We start from the raw sequence: 14,582 nt of genomic DNA on the forward strand, positions 1-14,582 counted from the left end.
GCGGGGCCGAGTCGTCATTCGGAGTCCCGATCCCGTTATATGGTGGTGCGAGATAGAGCATCAAGAGAGAGCAAAGACAGGCAAGAGAATCATGATGACGACGTCGGCTGATGTCTCGGAGGGATCCAAAGGACCTCGTCCCAACAAACGGCCGAGGGGTCTGTTGGCGGCCGCACCCCCCGTCGAGCGCCTGAAAGACGTGCGTGACTCGTGTCGTGTTGGCCGGGAGTCAGTCAACCTCTTGGCCGGCCACCGACTACGGTGCGACAGATATCGCAACGGGGCGGTGCGGGCCGGGTCGGAAAGGCAGCCGGAGCGCAGATAGAGAGCGACGGCGAGGGACGGCGCGGGCGCTGGTGGGATCTGATTGGCGCATTTTCACAGACGGCGAGGCGCGCCAAAGATAAAGGACGAGACAGAGGACGGTTGGGCCTCGTCACGCGGGGGTAACCTGGCCTGGCCTGCCCTGCCCCTGTGTGGAGGTGGCGAGCCGACAGAAGAGAGGCCAGCCGTACGTCGTTGTTGCGCTGGCAGCACAGCCAGGCCAGCCCAGCCCCGGATAGGTTAGCCCCCGCTTCGTTGGTTGGTTGGGCGGTCGGTCGGTCGGTTGCGTGCGTGGCTGCCGACGTGGAGCCAGCAGGCAGGTCAGGTTAAAGGATAGGGTCCCTTGGCTCCGCCCCCGCTTTCCTCGGTCGCTCCCTCAGCAGCTGGCGCAAAAGGCGGCCGGGGGTCCCGCGCTGTGACGACGCCATACGCCATCGACCTACGCCTGGTTGACCCGGCGCACGGCCTGGACAAGCGCCGCCGGGCCAGCCAGGCCAGGCCAGGCCATCCGACCCGTGCACGTACTCCCTAGCCTCGAGCCCAACACCGGCCTCGACCCGCGCTAGAGTACGGGGGGCGCCGCCCTCTACGGCAGCACCGCCCCGCCGGCCAGCACCGGCCTAGTCTGGCACCCCAGCAACCCACGGGCCATAAATAAGGCTCGTGCCCCCGCCCGATCCTTGCCTCTGTCTCTCCACCACCAACAACCTCGTCCGACCTCCTCACCTTCTCGGCGCAGCAAGTGCAGAGCACCGTCCTTTCTACAAGCAGAACAGAGCAAGCACCTCTCGCATCGATCCAGTCCTGTCTATTCGCATCCCTCTCCTCGGCCTTCGCACTCGCGCAAACGGAATCTGCACTCGGCACACCTACCGCGCCCCTTTCTCTCTCTCTCTGTTTCTCGCCTTGATCTCGCACCTTTGCACTCTTTGCGACCCCAGTCTCATATCATTCCACCTGGGCACGATGTCATCGCAAGCTACCAACGCCATCCCCATCCGAGCGGCCGGCCCGGCAGACCGCCTCACAAAGTCTGGCCGCGACCTCCTCTCGGCCACGCCCGGCGGTATGAACTTTTACGGCAGCACGCCCGGAGGGTGAGGACTCGTTGGCCCAACGACCGTCGGTCTGAGCCTGGAGCCGCAGAGGAGCCCAAGACGGAGGAGCCAGACTGCTCGACGTAATCAGACTGACACGACCCGATGCTTCATCCTACGCTTGCCCCTCCCCACAGCTCCCGCATCGTCTACTCGCGCGACCAGCTCCTCTCGCTCGCCTCGTCGCCACTCTCCCAGTCGCCCTCGAAGCTCCTCGCATCCATCCCCGCAGAGATCTCAAAGTCGCCCGAGAAGTCGTCCAACTTCAAGCCCGGCTCCTACTCGTTTAGCAACCTCGGCGGGGGTGCGGCCAGGCTGGGTGCGTCCACTCCAAAGTCGGCTGCTCCTGCTGCCCAGCAACCCAAGCAGCAGCAGCAGCAGCAGCAGCAGCAGCAACCGAAGAGCGGAAAACAGGATGGGAGCAACGACGACGAGCAGTTTGAGATGGACCTATAGCCCGTCCTGCTGCGGGTTCGCCAGCTTGGCTCCGGTGCCATCGACGTGCCTGCTGCCCTGAGCTGTCTCGACGTCGTGCCGAGCCCTTTCGGTTGCTCCGTCTCATACTCCCAACACTGCCCGCACCGCATCGCCCAGCGCGTCCACCTTCAGCGACCCGCCATGTGCGCGACTGCGACATCAAGCCACGCCTGTGCCCGCGTACTGTCTAAATACTGTAACAACATCCCACTCAATCAAACAGTCGATCAATATCCACAACCACCGACGTGCAGCAGAGATCGATACGCGGCCACTGGGCCCCTTGTATCGATCTCTAGATCAGGCGGAGGCGCGGACGGCGAGAACGCTGGGTTGCCGCTCAGCCCCAGCCATAGAATCGGCACAGGCAGGCAGAGGCCGCCCGGATCAGTCGTGGTGCAAGGAGTTCGTTGTTCGTACAGTAGTCGTACAGCCGAGAGGGGTTCCTGCGTCTATCGCCTTCGTCTTCGTCTTCGTCCTTGTCGTCGTCGTTGTCGTGCTGCGATGCTGCTCGTCCTCGAGGGACGCGAAGGGGTACAGGTTGAGCGGCGGTAGACCACCTGGGCAGACGGGGAGGCTTTGGCCTGAGACTCTCTCGAGCCCATCGGAAGCTGATCCCGCCAGAAGCGTCGTCCGAGGCTGCAATCCTCGAAGAACGTCGATGCCGCCAAGTGGAGGGGCTGCCCCGCCGAGCCGGACGTCAGGCCGGATCTCGTCTGGCGCGCAAAGTGCCGCCCGCGCCGCCCATTCTGGTGAGCCGTCGACGCTCTTACTTGTACGGCGGTCCGAGGAGGTTTCTAAACTGGCCCAGGACGACTTCGACGACGAGGAGGAGGACACCGCCTCCCGGTGCGAGTCGGAGGACCTTTGGGGTGAAGCCCTTGTAGAGCGCGCCGAAGCCCTCCTCCTTTGCGATGAGGGCCATCGAGGGGAAGGTCCAGTTGTACTTGCGCGGCACGCCGGGCACGTTTGGCGTGTTCTGGATGCGGCTCTTTACGACGTCGGCGGGCGTGTTGAGCGCGGTGCCCACAAAGCCGCCAATGGCGCCCGAGACAAAGTTGTTGCGCAGCTCCTCGGCCTTGCCCGCGGGCTTGGGCAGGAGCGACTTGACCTGGAAGATGACGCCAAAGTAGCCGCCGTTCCAGAGCACGTGGCGCCAAAAGGTCGACTCGAGGCCGGCGTAGAGGCCGAGGACGCCGTCGGCCTTGACAATCTTGCCGACGACGTCCATGGGGCCCGTGTAGAGGTGCGCCTGGGCGCGGTCCTGGAGGCGGATCTTGACCAGCTCAAACGGAACCACCACCACCGACTCGGTCGCGCCCGCCGAGCAGCCCGTCAGCACCGAGAGCCCCTGCGTCATCTTGTCGGCCCCCGTCAGGTCGCGGAACGTCTTGCCCCAAAAGTCGTTGGCGGCAAACTTGACGGCTCGCTTGGGCGCCTCGAGCATCAATGGCGGCACCAGGCCGCGGTACAACCGGCCAGCTCTACGGGGCGGGGGCGGGGGCGTGTGCAGGTTCGAGCATGCGTCGCAAGGCGGGATGAAGGGAGCCTTCGGGTCAGCTGGCGGTCCTCGCAGTCGCCTTCCGTAGCAACAAGAGCGTGGCGCAGCACTCACCCTTCGTTCTTGATAATCTTTTTGAAAGCGTCGACCATGCCATTGTACCTGTCTGCGCCCGGGATCTCGGCCTTGCCCTGGAGCTGCATCCGCGTCTTGACGACATCGAGCGGGTAGAGGCAGAGGAGCTCGGTGACGCCGGCGATGGCGCCAGCGGTGAACTGGGCGTAGAAGGGGAGGGGCTTGAGTTGTGAGGTCGCCATCTTGTCCAGATTTGTGCGTCGTCTCTATGCGTGCAGGCGAGGTAGCCCGGGGGGTGTGTCTTGGGAGGACCAGGGAGGAGAGCGGGACGCCAAAGAGGGGGAGAGGCGGAGAGGTTGCGAGGGGCGGGCGTGGGTGAGGTGCGAAGCAGTGGTGTCCGGCGGCGATGGCGAGGCAAGCGTGGTGGATGGCGAGGGGGTTCGTAGACAGGAAGAAGAAAGGAGCGAGGAGCGGGGAGCGAGGAGCGGAGAGCGGGAAGCGGGGCAAGGAGCAGTCGGCGGGCAGCGAGGCAAGGCAGGCAAGGCAGGCAGGCAGGCAAGGAGCTTACGGGCCGGCCGGCGAGGGGCGAGGGCAGGCGGCAGCTGTTTCTTCTACCTGCCTATCGCGAAGGATCGGGTGCAGCGGTGCGGTTGGGTTGGCTGGGGTGGCAGGCAGGCAGCGCGGTGCGGTGCGGTGCCTGCCTGCAGCCGCCAGACCCCAAACGTGGGGCAGCCAGACAGCTAGGGCCTCAGCTGGCGTTACGTTGGCCGTCAATCGTTGGTCGTCGGTAGATCGCCGTCCATGTCCCGACTCAGGGCTCTCGCACCGTATGTCTGCCTTGCTGCCCTGCCCTAGCCTGCTTTCGCTGTACCCCACCCGCTCCAAGCGCGACCTCACCGTGCAGGCCTCCAGCCAGCAGATCACCCCGCCACCTCTCCAAGGCACTGTCGTGTCGTCGTCGTCGTCGGCGACGTCGGCGTCTCCATCGGTTATCTCATCGTGGCGCAATCCGATGACATGATTGCCGAAGACCCCCTTCGTGGCTCGCACGCTCTGACGATACAGACGGCTCTCCGATGGGCCGAGATGTCGAGGCGAGGAAATCTCTGGCTCGTCTGGCTTTCCCTCTCCGAGTCACAACTCACACACCGCCTCGCTGGCCAGGCCAGGCAGGCCTGCGACGCGCACACGCACGCGGCCATCTGCCGAGAGAAGTCTGGCCCGACCTGGCCCAGCATCCGCCCGCCATTTCCCCTCGCTCCTCGCACTCGGTGCGCTACGTAGAAGACGCCACCATCCTCGCTGTCGTGCTGACCAGCACGAGCGAACAGACGAGCATCGGGGTCATTTCAACATGCAGAGAGAGGCGAGACCCACACAGGTGGGCGTTGGTGGCCAGTGCACGCCGCGCACGAAGACCCTTCGGCGAAGCTCCGTGCCAGCCACACCCGGCCGAGTGAAGTGTTCCACTCTGTCCCCGGTCCTCACGCAGGGATGGGACCCTCTACTCCTGATGAATGCCATCTGATATGCTTTTGAGATGAGCGAGGCGCGGAGATATCTGCATGTCGAGGAGCCAATCAAACAAAGCACGGTACGCAGCGCATGGTATGTCTTGCTGAAAGAGGGAAGAAGAGGACGAGGACCCAACCCGAAGCCGGCAGGAGAAGGTGGAAAGACGTTGGCATCTCCACGGCCTCTTGCTATTGACGTGGCCGCTTGGCGGATCCGTCATCGCCCGCCGCCGACTGCGCCAACGGCTGCCGCGCACACACGGGCTCGCCGCCCATGTTGTGCGACCATCCCGTCGAGGTCGGAGCGGCGCCGCTCGAGTAGGCCATCGTCTTCGAGCCCGCCTGCGCTGCGAGCCGCGTCGGCCCGTTGCGCTGAGGTGGCCGGCTTGCCGTCGATGCTGCGCCGCCTGCCAGACCGGTAGGAGGGGAGACGCTTGCGCCCATACCCACGGCCCCCTCACCCTCGCCGTGGTGGCGCTTGGTCCCTCGCGTCACCACGTACGAATGACCCACCGACCGTCCCAGGGCTCTGCCCGTGTCGCGTCGCACCGCATTCGACGAGGCCGCCTCGATCCCGCCCATGGGCGCTGCCGCTGCCCTCTGCGGCCGGGTCCGGTTGACTCCGTTGACGGCTTCGACCTTGACCTGCGCCGTACCTGCGCCGTTCAGAAGAGCACCGTTCTGTTCGGCCACGTATGATCGGCTCGCTCAAGAGACGTCAGCGCTGGGACGGCAAACTGCCTTTCGCCTTGGGTCTCGGCCGAACAGACTCACTGCTTCTTCGGGCGGAGGCGAGAGGAAGCGGCCCACGCTGCCAGCCCTCCGCGGTCGCAAGTCCTGCTGCTGAACCTGCTTGACCGGACTGAGGGAGCGGCTTGTCGGCATGGCGGCCGCCTTTGCCCTCGCCGTATCCCTGCTAGCCCCCGTTGCCGGCGCAGAGACCGAGTGTGGAGAAGCCCGCGACTCGGCCTGCGCCACCTTCTCCTTTTTCACCTGGATCTGCGCCGCTTGCTCGTCGTTGAAAAAGACACCGCTGTCGTCCGCACCGCCCACGTTGCGCCTAGCATCGTCGGCGAAGGCGCTGGCTTCGGCGGCGGCAGCTGCCGCTTCGATCTCCATCTCCAACGCCATCGAGGCTGCCTCGGCATCGGCAATGTCGGTCTCGTCGTAGCCCCCCAGCGCCTCATCCAGGATGTCGTCGCCGAATTCGTCGCTCGGTGCAGCGGAGCCGTGCGCCGACATCCGAGCATCCGTGCGCGATGGCGCAGCCATTGCTCCCTGTCCATTGCTGCCACCCGATGCCTGCCTTGGAGCCTCGGTCATGGAGCGTCTCGGCCCTGCAGTAGCAAGTTGTCCATTCCGGCCCTGACCCTGCGCTTGCGCCTGCGCCTGAGCCTGAGCCTGAGCCTGAGCCTGTTGCTCGAGCTGCTTCTGGAGATAGGCTGCGCGCGCCGCCTGTGACCGCTCCTGCCTCTCGGCAGCGGCGCGAGCCTGCGCCGCAATGGCAGCCGGGGTCTCTGAAGGATTTGCCGCGTTCGCCACCGGTGCGTCTGCTGCCGCTGTCGGTGGGCTAACGGTCTCGCTGCCCTGGTCAGTGGCGCCCGCGCGCGCGGCGTCCCTGGGTACCGGTGCCGGCTCAGCTGGCGGCTTGGGTGCGACGGCGGGCGGCGGGGCCGTGTTGGTCCTCATCGGCCGCGGCGGGGCGGGTGGACCCATAACCTCGGCCGACGTCCCCGAGGCCATGTTTGCGGGATTCGCTGCAGACGCTGGTGGAGGGGGAGGGGGTCTGCTGTCGGTGCGACGGTGGAGCTGCGACGGATCGAACTTCTGTGCCGGGATGGGCACCTTGAGCGCCTCTTTGGCAAACGAGTGGTCGTAGGTGCAGTTGCCGAGCAGCTTGCCAAAGTTCTTGAGCGCTCGCTTTGTGGCGTCGGTGACGGCCTCCTTCTTTCCCTTTTCAATGGCGGCATGCTTTTGCCTGGCGTTTTCGGCGCTGCCGTAGCCGACGTCCTCGTGGAACGCGCCGTCGCGGAGCGTGACGCGGATGATGCAGCTGACGCCGGCGTTGAAGCGGGTCCCTTCGGGCGAGCAGTCGAGCTGCGGGAGGGCGCGACGTACAGGGCCATCCGGTGGGATCAGTCAAGAGGGCGCCGGGGCCAGAGGCAAAGACGATGCAGGGCAGCCACTCACGTAGTCGATGTCGAGGCGTACGATGGTCGTCGACCAGCCGTTGAAGCCAAACACCTCGTTGGCCAGGTCTATGAGCTTCCAGCCTTCGATGTAGGTCAGCTTGGGACCTGGTGGCATGTCAGGTGCGAGAAGCAGGGGGTGAAGACGAAGAGAGAATGCGGTAGCGGCAGGAGTCAGCGCCGGAGTGGCAAGTGGATGCATCGAGAGAGGTGGCCGCTTGCATCCACGCTGCTACTCACCTCCTCCCGGCCCTGGCCTCTGGCTGAGGTACTCGGGCCCTAGCTTCTGGTTGAGCTTGGCCTGCAGGGTGGCGATGCGGCTTGCGCTGTCCTGGGTGAGGCCTCCGTACTCTGCCATGGGCTGGGCGCCCCATCCAGCGGGGTAGTCGTACTGGGTGATGTCGCGCAGCGCAAGCCTTGACGTGGCTGTCGACATCTGCGAGTCGGCCCACGGCGGGTTGTCGGCGGCGGCGGCGGCGGCATGGCTGGAAGGGCCGGGATCGAAGCGCGAGAGGTGTGCCATGGCGGCGGATGGCGCTGGTGTGGCGGAGGAGACAAATGACTCTGTGGCCGGCGTTGACCTGCTGGCGCCTCCAAATGGGCCCGATCCCTCGCCGCCAAAGGGGAAGCGCGAGGGATAGGTGTCGCGGCTCGACTCTTGCTCTGCTGCTTGGCGCTCTTGGTAGTCGTGGAGGAGCTTGCTCGAGTGGATGGCGGCCGAGGACATGCGAGGGCGTGTGCGGCGTGAGTAGCCCGGGCGCCAGGGCCGTGGCGGTCAGGCGGCAGGTGCGAAGTGCAACGTGCGATGTGCGAGGCGCAGGCGGCGGTGGGACGGATGGCAGGCGAGGTGGCGGAATGGTGGCACGGTGCAAGGTGGCAACAAGGTTTGGCTGGTTGCGCAGCAAGCACAAAGGTGCCGCCAGGGTGCGGTGCTTGTCTGCCCGCCTGCCTGCCTGCCTGCTCGCCTGCCTGCCAGCCGGTCTGTCCGTCTGGCGTGCCCTGAGGTCCAACACAAACCCAACTCCAAAATGTGGAGAGAAATCAAGACGCATGTCGCACGCGGGCTGCCTCGCGTCCAACGCGTCGTCTGCAGGCCAGGCCAGGCCAGGCCTGGGGCTGCCGGTCTGACGTGGGACCCATTCGAGCGTCTCCCTTTCAACGTCGTCCGATTGTCGTTGCCGTCGTCACGAGGAAAGCCAAGAATCGTGGTATATGTATATACAAGCGGCGTCATGCACGGCCCTGACGAGAGAACACGACCCCGCCTCAGATGCACTTCTGCTCGACGGCGAGGGAGCGGAAGCAGCCCTGGGGCAGCGCCAGCAGTTCCTCGGGCGTGCCCGACTCGATGGCGACGCCCGACTGCATGCAGATGATCTGGTCAAACCCAATGATGGTGGCGATCCGGTGCGCAACGGCGATGATGGTGCAGTCCGAGAACTGCGTCCGCAGCACGTCCTGCACCGCCGCGTCCGTCTCGACGTCCATGGCGCTCGTCGCCTCGTCGAGCACCAGCACCTTGCGCTTCCGCAGCACCGCGCGCGCCAGCGCCAGCAGCTGGCGCTGCCCCGCGCTCAGGAACGTGCTGTCGTTGCCCAGCTTCTCCTCGAGCTGCTGCGGCAGCTTCTTGACCAGCTCAGAGACGTGGCACTTGTGCAGCGCCGCCCAGATCTCGTCGTCGCCGCACACGCCCTCCGGGTCCAGGTTGTTGCGCACCGTGTCGGCAAGGATCAGCGGGCTCTGAGGGATGATGGACAGCAGCGACCGCAGCTGCTTGACCGGCAGGGCCGCGATGGGCACGCCGTCAATCTCGATACGCCCCGACCTTGCCTCGAGGATGCGGAAGAGGGCCAGCAGCGTCGTGCTCTTGCCCGACCCGCTCCGCCCGACGATGCCAAGCCGCTTGCCCGCCGGCAGGTGGAACGAGAGGCCCTTGATCGCCGGCTCCAGGTCCTCGCGGTAGGCCACCGTGACGTCGTCGAACCTGATCTCGCCCTTGACGCTCTCGACTGGAAGAGAGCACGTCTCGCCGTTCCGGGAAGCACCGGCCGCCTCCTCGGGAGCGATCTGGCTAAACTGCCGGATCCGCTCCAGGGCGACGGCGGCGATTTCGGCCTCGGTGTAGCCGATCACGGTCGCGTTGAGCGAGCTGCCCAGCATCGTGGCCTGGACCAGCGCGACGCCGACGGCACCGACGTTGGACGAGTGGCGCAGCGACACGACGATGATGACCAGCACCGTGTTGACCAGCATCGTAAAGAGCAGCAGCCACGTCTGTAGCCACCGCCGCACGCCCAGCAGCATGTAGTAGGGCCTCTGCGACTCGTCGAGGATGAGGCTGTTGGTCTCGGAAAAGACCGTTTCGCGCCGCAGGCCGCGCAGCGTGGCTAGGCCCGACACGGTCGAGATCTCACCAAACAGCGTGTAGAGCGGACTGCGGGTGGCCATCTCGAGCCGCCGCAGCTGCCGGCTGGCGGGCGCGTAGAGGCGCTGCGCACCAATCGCCAGCGCGATGACAAGCGCGCAGACGAGGATGAGGAACGGCGCCGGCACCACCAGCGTCACCATCAGCCCGACCACGTCAAAGGTGTTGCCGAGAGCCATGAGCGTGTTGATCGGGAAGACGAAGTCGAGGATGTTGAGGTCCTGCGAGAAGCGGTTCGAGATGCGGCCCGCCGGCGTCGAATCGAAGAACGACATGGGCGCCCTCAGCACGCCTCGAAGCTCCATGGCGTGGAGGCGGGTCCCCGCCCCCGCCGCGAGCGGCTTCATCATCAGCCAGAGCTGGCTGAGGAGGATGCCGCCCGCAGACAGGACCATCACGGGCCACACCAGTGCGTAGAGGGCGATGTTGTGGAACGGATTCCTCTCCTGCTCCAGCGCCCAGGCCTGCAGCACGTAGGGATGACCGGAAAGCAGCCCCGCCAGCAGCGTGAGACTGCACACGAGGAGGAAGACCAGACCGAGACCGGCCGCCTTGATCCACATCTTGAGCACGTGGATCCCCACCGAACCCGTCTCGACCTGCTCGATGTCTTCAGCCTTGCCACTTGGCTTGGCGGTCGAATTGGCAGCGCCGGTAGCCTCGGCGGGAGCCTCCTCGCTACGGCGAGAGTCTTGACTGCTCCTGGCGATGGCCCGCTTACCCTTGAACGAGATGTCCTGGAAGCTGCCGTGCTCGGCGATCCGGCCGCCTTCGATCCGGACGATGAGGGCCGCATCAGACAGGAGGTGGACGGCATTGGTGGCCATGATGACCGTCTTTCCCGTGAGCAGGCCTGCTGAACCGAATAGCGACCGCCACAGGTGGGCTGCCGTCTCGGCGTCGAGGGCGCTCGTGATGTCGTCGAAGATGTACGTCTCGACATCGCTGTAGAGCGCCCTTGCGACGGCGACGCGCTGCCGCTGGCCGCCGCTCAGCGCGTTGGCCTTGGTCTCGAGGCCTGCGGGCAGTTGCGCCAGGTCCTGTTCCAAAGCGCACGCCTTTAGCACCAAGGCAAAGCGCTCGGGATCCCAGATGTCCGACGAGAAGATGATGTTTTGGCGGATCGAGTTGCTCTCCTGGAGCCAGATGTCCTGGCTGACGTAGGCCACCTGGGACGCCAGCAGCGGCAGGCGGCAGGTGCCTGCCACAACGTCGGTCTCGCCCATCAGCGTCTGGATCAAGGTCGACTTGCCCTCACCGAGCCGACCGCAGATCATCGTCAGCTGACCCCGCGGGAATTCGACGCTCACGCCCCGGAGCACGACGTTGTCCTTCCAAGCAAGGTCGGCGCCCTCGAGGACGGCGGCTGCCGCCGACGTCGACGACGATGATCGCGCGTCCGCCTGTGCCGGATCGACGAAGGCGGCGACGGCCTGGTCGCGGAGCGGGCCGCACTCCTGCTCGTTGAGGAAGGCCTCGATCCGCTTGACGCTGGCGTTGGCGGCAAGGAGCTTGGCGTAATCCTGACCGAACCTCAGCAGCGGCTCCTGGATGATGGCAACGAGCGTCGTGGCGGTGAAGACGTTGTTGAGGGTGAAGCGCCGAGAGCCGGTGCACAGGTCGATGATTATCAGGGTCAGGAACGACGTGACGACCATCAGCTCGCCGTTGCAGTTGCTGAAACCCGCGACGAGCACAAACTTGGAGTAGAAGCGCTTCATGGCCGAGATCTCGGCGTCCCGGGCCTCGAGCAGCTTGGCTTCGATGACGTCCTCGTAGGCCGAGAACTTGACGCCCTTGATGTCGGCGATCGCGGAGCTGAGCAGGTTGACGCGGGCGTCTGTGCGCTCGCTCCAGGTCTTCTGCCGGTCTCCCATGCCGCGGCTGATCAGGGGCGTGACGCCGAGGCAGCAGCCGACGGTGAGGATGGGAGCGAGGAAAGCGATGCCCAGGAGGTTGTGCAGGACGTAGCAGCCGACGACGAGCGAGATGAGTCCGGACCACATCTGATGGAGGGCGTCGAGGCAGTTGATGATGCGGTCGGTGTCGACGCTCATCAGGTTGGCCGCCTTGCCGCCGCCGACCCTGCGCGCGGCGTCGAGGTGGAGCACGAGGCCCTTGCGGTAGATGGCCTCGACCATGGTCCCGCGCAGCTTGATCATGAGCTGAGAGACGCTCCACCAGTACTGACCCGTCGACAGGGCCAGGACGAGGTAGGCAAGCGCGAACGCGCCTCCGAGCCCCCAGCCGTAGGCCGTCGGCTGGGGAGGCGACGCCGAATCGTGGTCGAAGGACTGCACAAAGGCGAGTGTGGCGCTGACGAGGAAGGGGAGGGTGAGCTTGCAAGCGGTGTCGATCGCCATCCATGGAATCGGAGCAAACCAGGCGAGCGGGTGGGCGAGCATGAGCGTGACCAGCAGCCCTCGCTGGTTGACCTTCTTCGGGAAGATGCGTCCTCCCGCAGCGGCCGATCCGGCACGGTCGGGACGCGCCGGGAGAGGCAGCTTGCGCAGGACGAGGTCCGAGTCGCGGGGATCGCGGCCGCTCTTGGCGTCGTCGAAAGAGAAGTTGCCCGCGTCGCCGTCATCGTCGCCGTCGTCGTCGTCATCGTGCCCGCTCGCCTCGCTCCAACTTCTCGAGTCCGAGACGGCACCGGTCCACTTGCCAATGAACCTGCGGTAGAGCCTGTCGGAGCCAAAATCGGGCTTGAGCGGGTCGAGCGAGCCCATGGTGATGGGCGTTCGGTAGCCCGACCAGAGCACGGGCATCAGCCAGGCAAAGATGAGTCGGGAGAAAAAGCCGGCGCGGCCTTCCCTGGTGTTGGGTTCCTGCGAAGAGTCGAGCACGTTCGGATCGGCGAGCAGAATGAGGAGGTCAATCACGGCCAAGGTGGTTTCTGGCGAAGGGCGATGCTGGGAAGCAACGCCAGTCTGCAAACGAGCGCACTCACCCCAATATCGCGGCCGTCGCTGTTCTCGAAGCCGAGCATGATGGACTTGAGGGCGAACGCGACAACGAAGACGTAGAAGAAGGCGTCGCCCTTGACCTGCGGCATGCCGGTAAACGACCGGATCCGGCTGGCATCGCAGAGCAGGGCAAAGAAGAGCCAGAGCGGGATGAACATTGCGCCGCCCTTGGTCCTGCGCCTCTCGAGGATGCTGAGGGGGACCACGACGAGGGCCACAACGAGGGAGAGGACGGTGCAGGCCTCGATCGAGGGAGCTTGCAGCGCGTGTCGAAGGCCCCGTCCCTGCGGGCGCAGCAGCAGCGCGAGCAGCACCACGTTGAGCGCGGCGTGGGCAATAGCTACGGCGGCGGCCAGGGCACCGACCGCATCGCCCTGAGCCACGCCGAGGTATCTTTGGACTGGTCCGGAACGCATGCCGTCGGTGAATTGGCCGAGGTTCTTCTTGCGCAGTACGATGCGCAGCCTCGCGGCGAAGCAGAGAAGGGCGATGGCGGCGGGAAGGGTGCCAAGGATGGCGTTGGAGAAGGTCGCGGTGAAGTCAAAGAAGCGGCAGTCCGAGACGGGCCCAAAGGATCCATCGTTGCAGGCCCGCAGGCCGTTGGGCCCCGCGCCAGCCATGCCGTCGGGTGGCACGATGGCAGCGTCCGTTCGAGCCAAAAGTTGAGGTTGAGGCGTGGCCTAGGGGAAGGATGGGATCGTCGTTCGATGCGAGCGCAGTGCCAAAGCTGAGGTGGAGAGGAGGGTGAAGTGAGAGGATGGTTCAAGGACGTCGCTGCCAGAGAGGGCGGTCCACCAAGTCACCGTTCGGGCTTGCACTACGCAGGCCAGGTTCTTGTAGAAAGCAAGGTGGACGGCAAGGCCTATCCTCGCCGCCGCTGTCGAGCAAAGAGACCAGCATCCTCGGGCTGAGCGCGATGGATGTGGGGCAACCCGTGGCCTTGCTCGGCCCACGCGAGCAACCGGAAAAAAGAGAGTTGGCAGGTGGACCCCGGCCGGTGTTTCGCTCCGAAGCCTGCTGAGCTCTCACAGACCTGTCGACTTCAGAGTGGTAGCTGCCCTTCCCCTCGTTCGGACGACGCCGTTCCGAACAAACGGCCAACACATCGTCCTTCGAGTCACTTTCGTTCCTAGCTCCACGTCCTCGCTGGGCCCCCACCGTCGCAGCCTCACCGACTTGCGGTATTCGGGCCTGCCCACCGTCGGTCCATAGAGATCGGTTCGGCAGAGGTTCCGGTGACTTGGCCTGCCACGCCACGCGCGATCCCATCTCGACGTATCAACATGTAGTAAGTCTCTAGCACAGCCACGCGCCAGGCGAGGCCCCTGGACGGCTGAGCCGAGCGCGCCGTCCTCCCGACCGTACCAGCATGCTTTCTTCTCCGTTGGGTTCAGCGCTTCCGCTGGGATGGAGCGATATGAGCTCAGATTGTCCAGCGGAACCTCCTTCTGCAGATCCTTACGACTACGGACGAAGACACTCTGACCGCCCGTGGGCCGTTTGGCTCGCGGTAAGAACAGTAGTCTCAAGAGAGAGTGAGTGCTGAATACCGTATCGTCTGTCAGCTGCGCGGCGAGCTGCGCGATGCTGTCCGACGCAGCGTCCGTAACAGATCGTGCTCAAGTCGTAGACGAGATAAGGAGGAGGTCGAGACGACGTGGCGCGTTTACGCGACGTGACCACGGCGAGATCCTCGAGCGTGGAGCTGGCAGTGCAGGTAGCGAGATCAACGCTCGCAAAGGCAGATTCATCGATGGCACAACCAAGCCAGATCCACCACGGCTCTCGCATCGGCTCAGCCGTAGCTCGTGCACGAAAGCGTCACGGCTTTCCTTTGACGTGCTCGTCGGAAGCAGGCGGACTCCAGCTGTAGTGAAGATGGCCTGGCACGGCTCCATCGTCGTCTGATGGAAGACTGGCAGGCAACGCGAAGCCAGCCCGATTGGTGAGCCTTGTGAGAACCAGCAACTTCGCCGCCCCAGGGACGCGCCGTCGAGGTCGTAGACCTCGATCG

General features: G+C 65.3%; 4 protein-coding genes across 4 annotated transcripts; 1 reads left to right on the forward strand and 3 right to left on the reverse strand.

Annotated features, from left to right (window-relative positions):
• Positions 1-1,290: 1,290 nt before the first annotated feature.
• PFL1_01621 (uncharacterized protein) lies at positions 1,291-1,877 on the forward strand (the record flags this gene model as incomplete). The annotated part of the gene is made up of 2 exons (XM_007879131.1): positions 1,291-1,421; positions 1,559-1,877. 2 exons carry the CDS (start codon positions 1,291-1,293, stop codon positions 1,875-1,877), a joined length of 450 nt encoding a protein of 149 aa, XP_007877322.1.
• Positions 1,878-2,667: 790 nt separating this feature from the next.
• On the reverse strand, positions 2,668-3,716 carry PFL1_01622 (uncharacterized protein; the record flags this gene model as incomplete). The annotated part of the gene is made up of 2 exons (XM_007879132.1): positions 2,668-3,382; positions 3,514-3,716. The coding sequence occupies 2 exons, from the start codon at positions 3,714-3,716 to the stop codon at positions 2,668-2,670; spliced, it is 918 nt and encodes a 305-aa protein (XP_007877323.1).
• Positions 3,717-5,177: 1,461 nt separating this feature from the next.
• PFL1_01623 (uncharacterized protein) lies at positions 5,178-7,904 on the reverse strand (the record flags this gene model as incomplete). Its single annotated transcript, XM_007879133.1, has 4 exons — positions 5,178-5,669; positions 5,763-7,085; positions 7,179-7,285; positions 7,418-7,904. The coding sequence occupies 4 exons, from the start codon at positions 7,902-7,904 to the stop codon at positions 5,178-5,180; spliced, it is 2,409 nt and encodes an 802-aa protein (XP_007877324.1).
• Positions 7,905-8,443: 539 nt separating this feature from the next.
• PFL1_01624 (uncharacterized protein) lies at positions 8,444-13,188 on the reverse strand (the record flags this gene model as incomplete). Its single annotated transcript, XM_007879134.1, has 2 exons — positions 8,444-12,430; positions 12,553-13,188. The coding sequence occupies 2 exons, from the start codon at positions 13,186-13,188 to the stop codon at positions 8,444-8,446; spliced, it is 4,623 nt and encodes a 1,540-aa protein (XP_007877325.1).
• Between the last annotated feature and the right edge of the window lie 1,394 nt (positions 13,189-14,582).

This window comes from Pseudozyma flocculosa, assembly GCF_000417875.1.
Source record: "Pseudozyma flocculosa PF-1 unplaced genomic scaffold scaffold00004, whole genome shotgun sequence".
NCBI classification, from domain to species: Eukaryota; Fungi; Basidiomycota; class Ustilaginomycetes; order Ustilaginales; family Ustilaginaceae; genus Pseudozyma; species Pseudozyma flocculosa.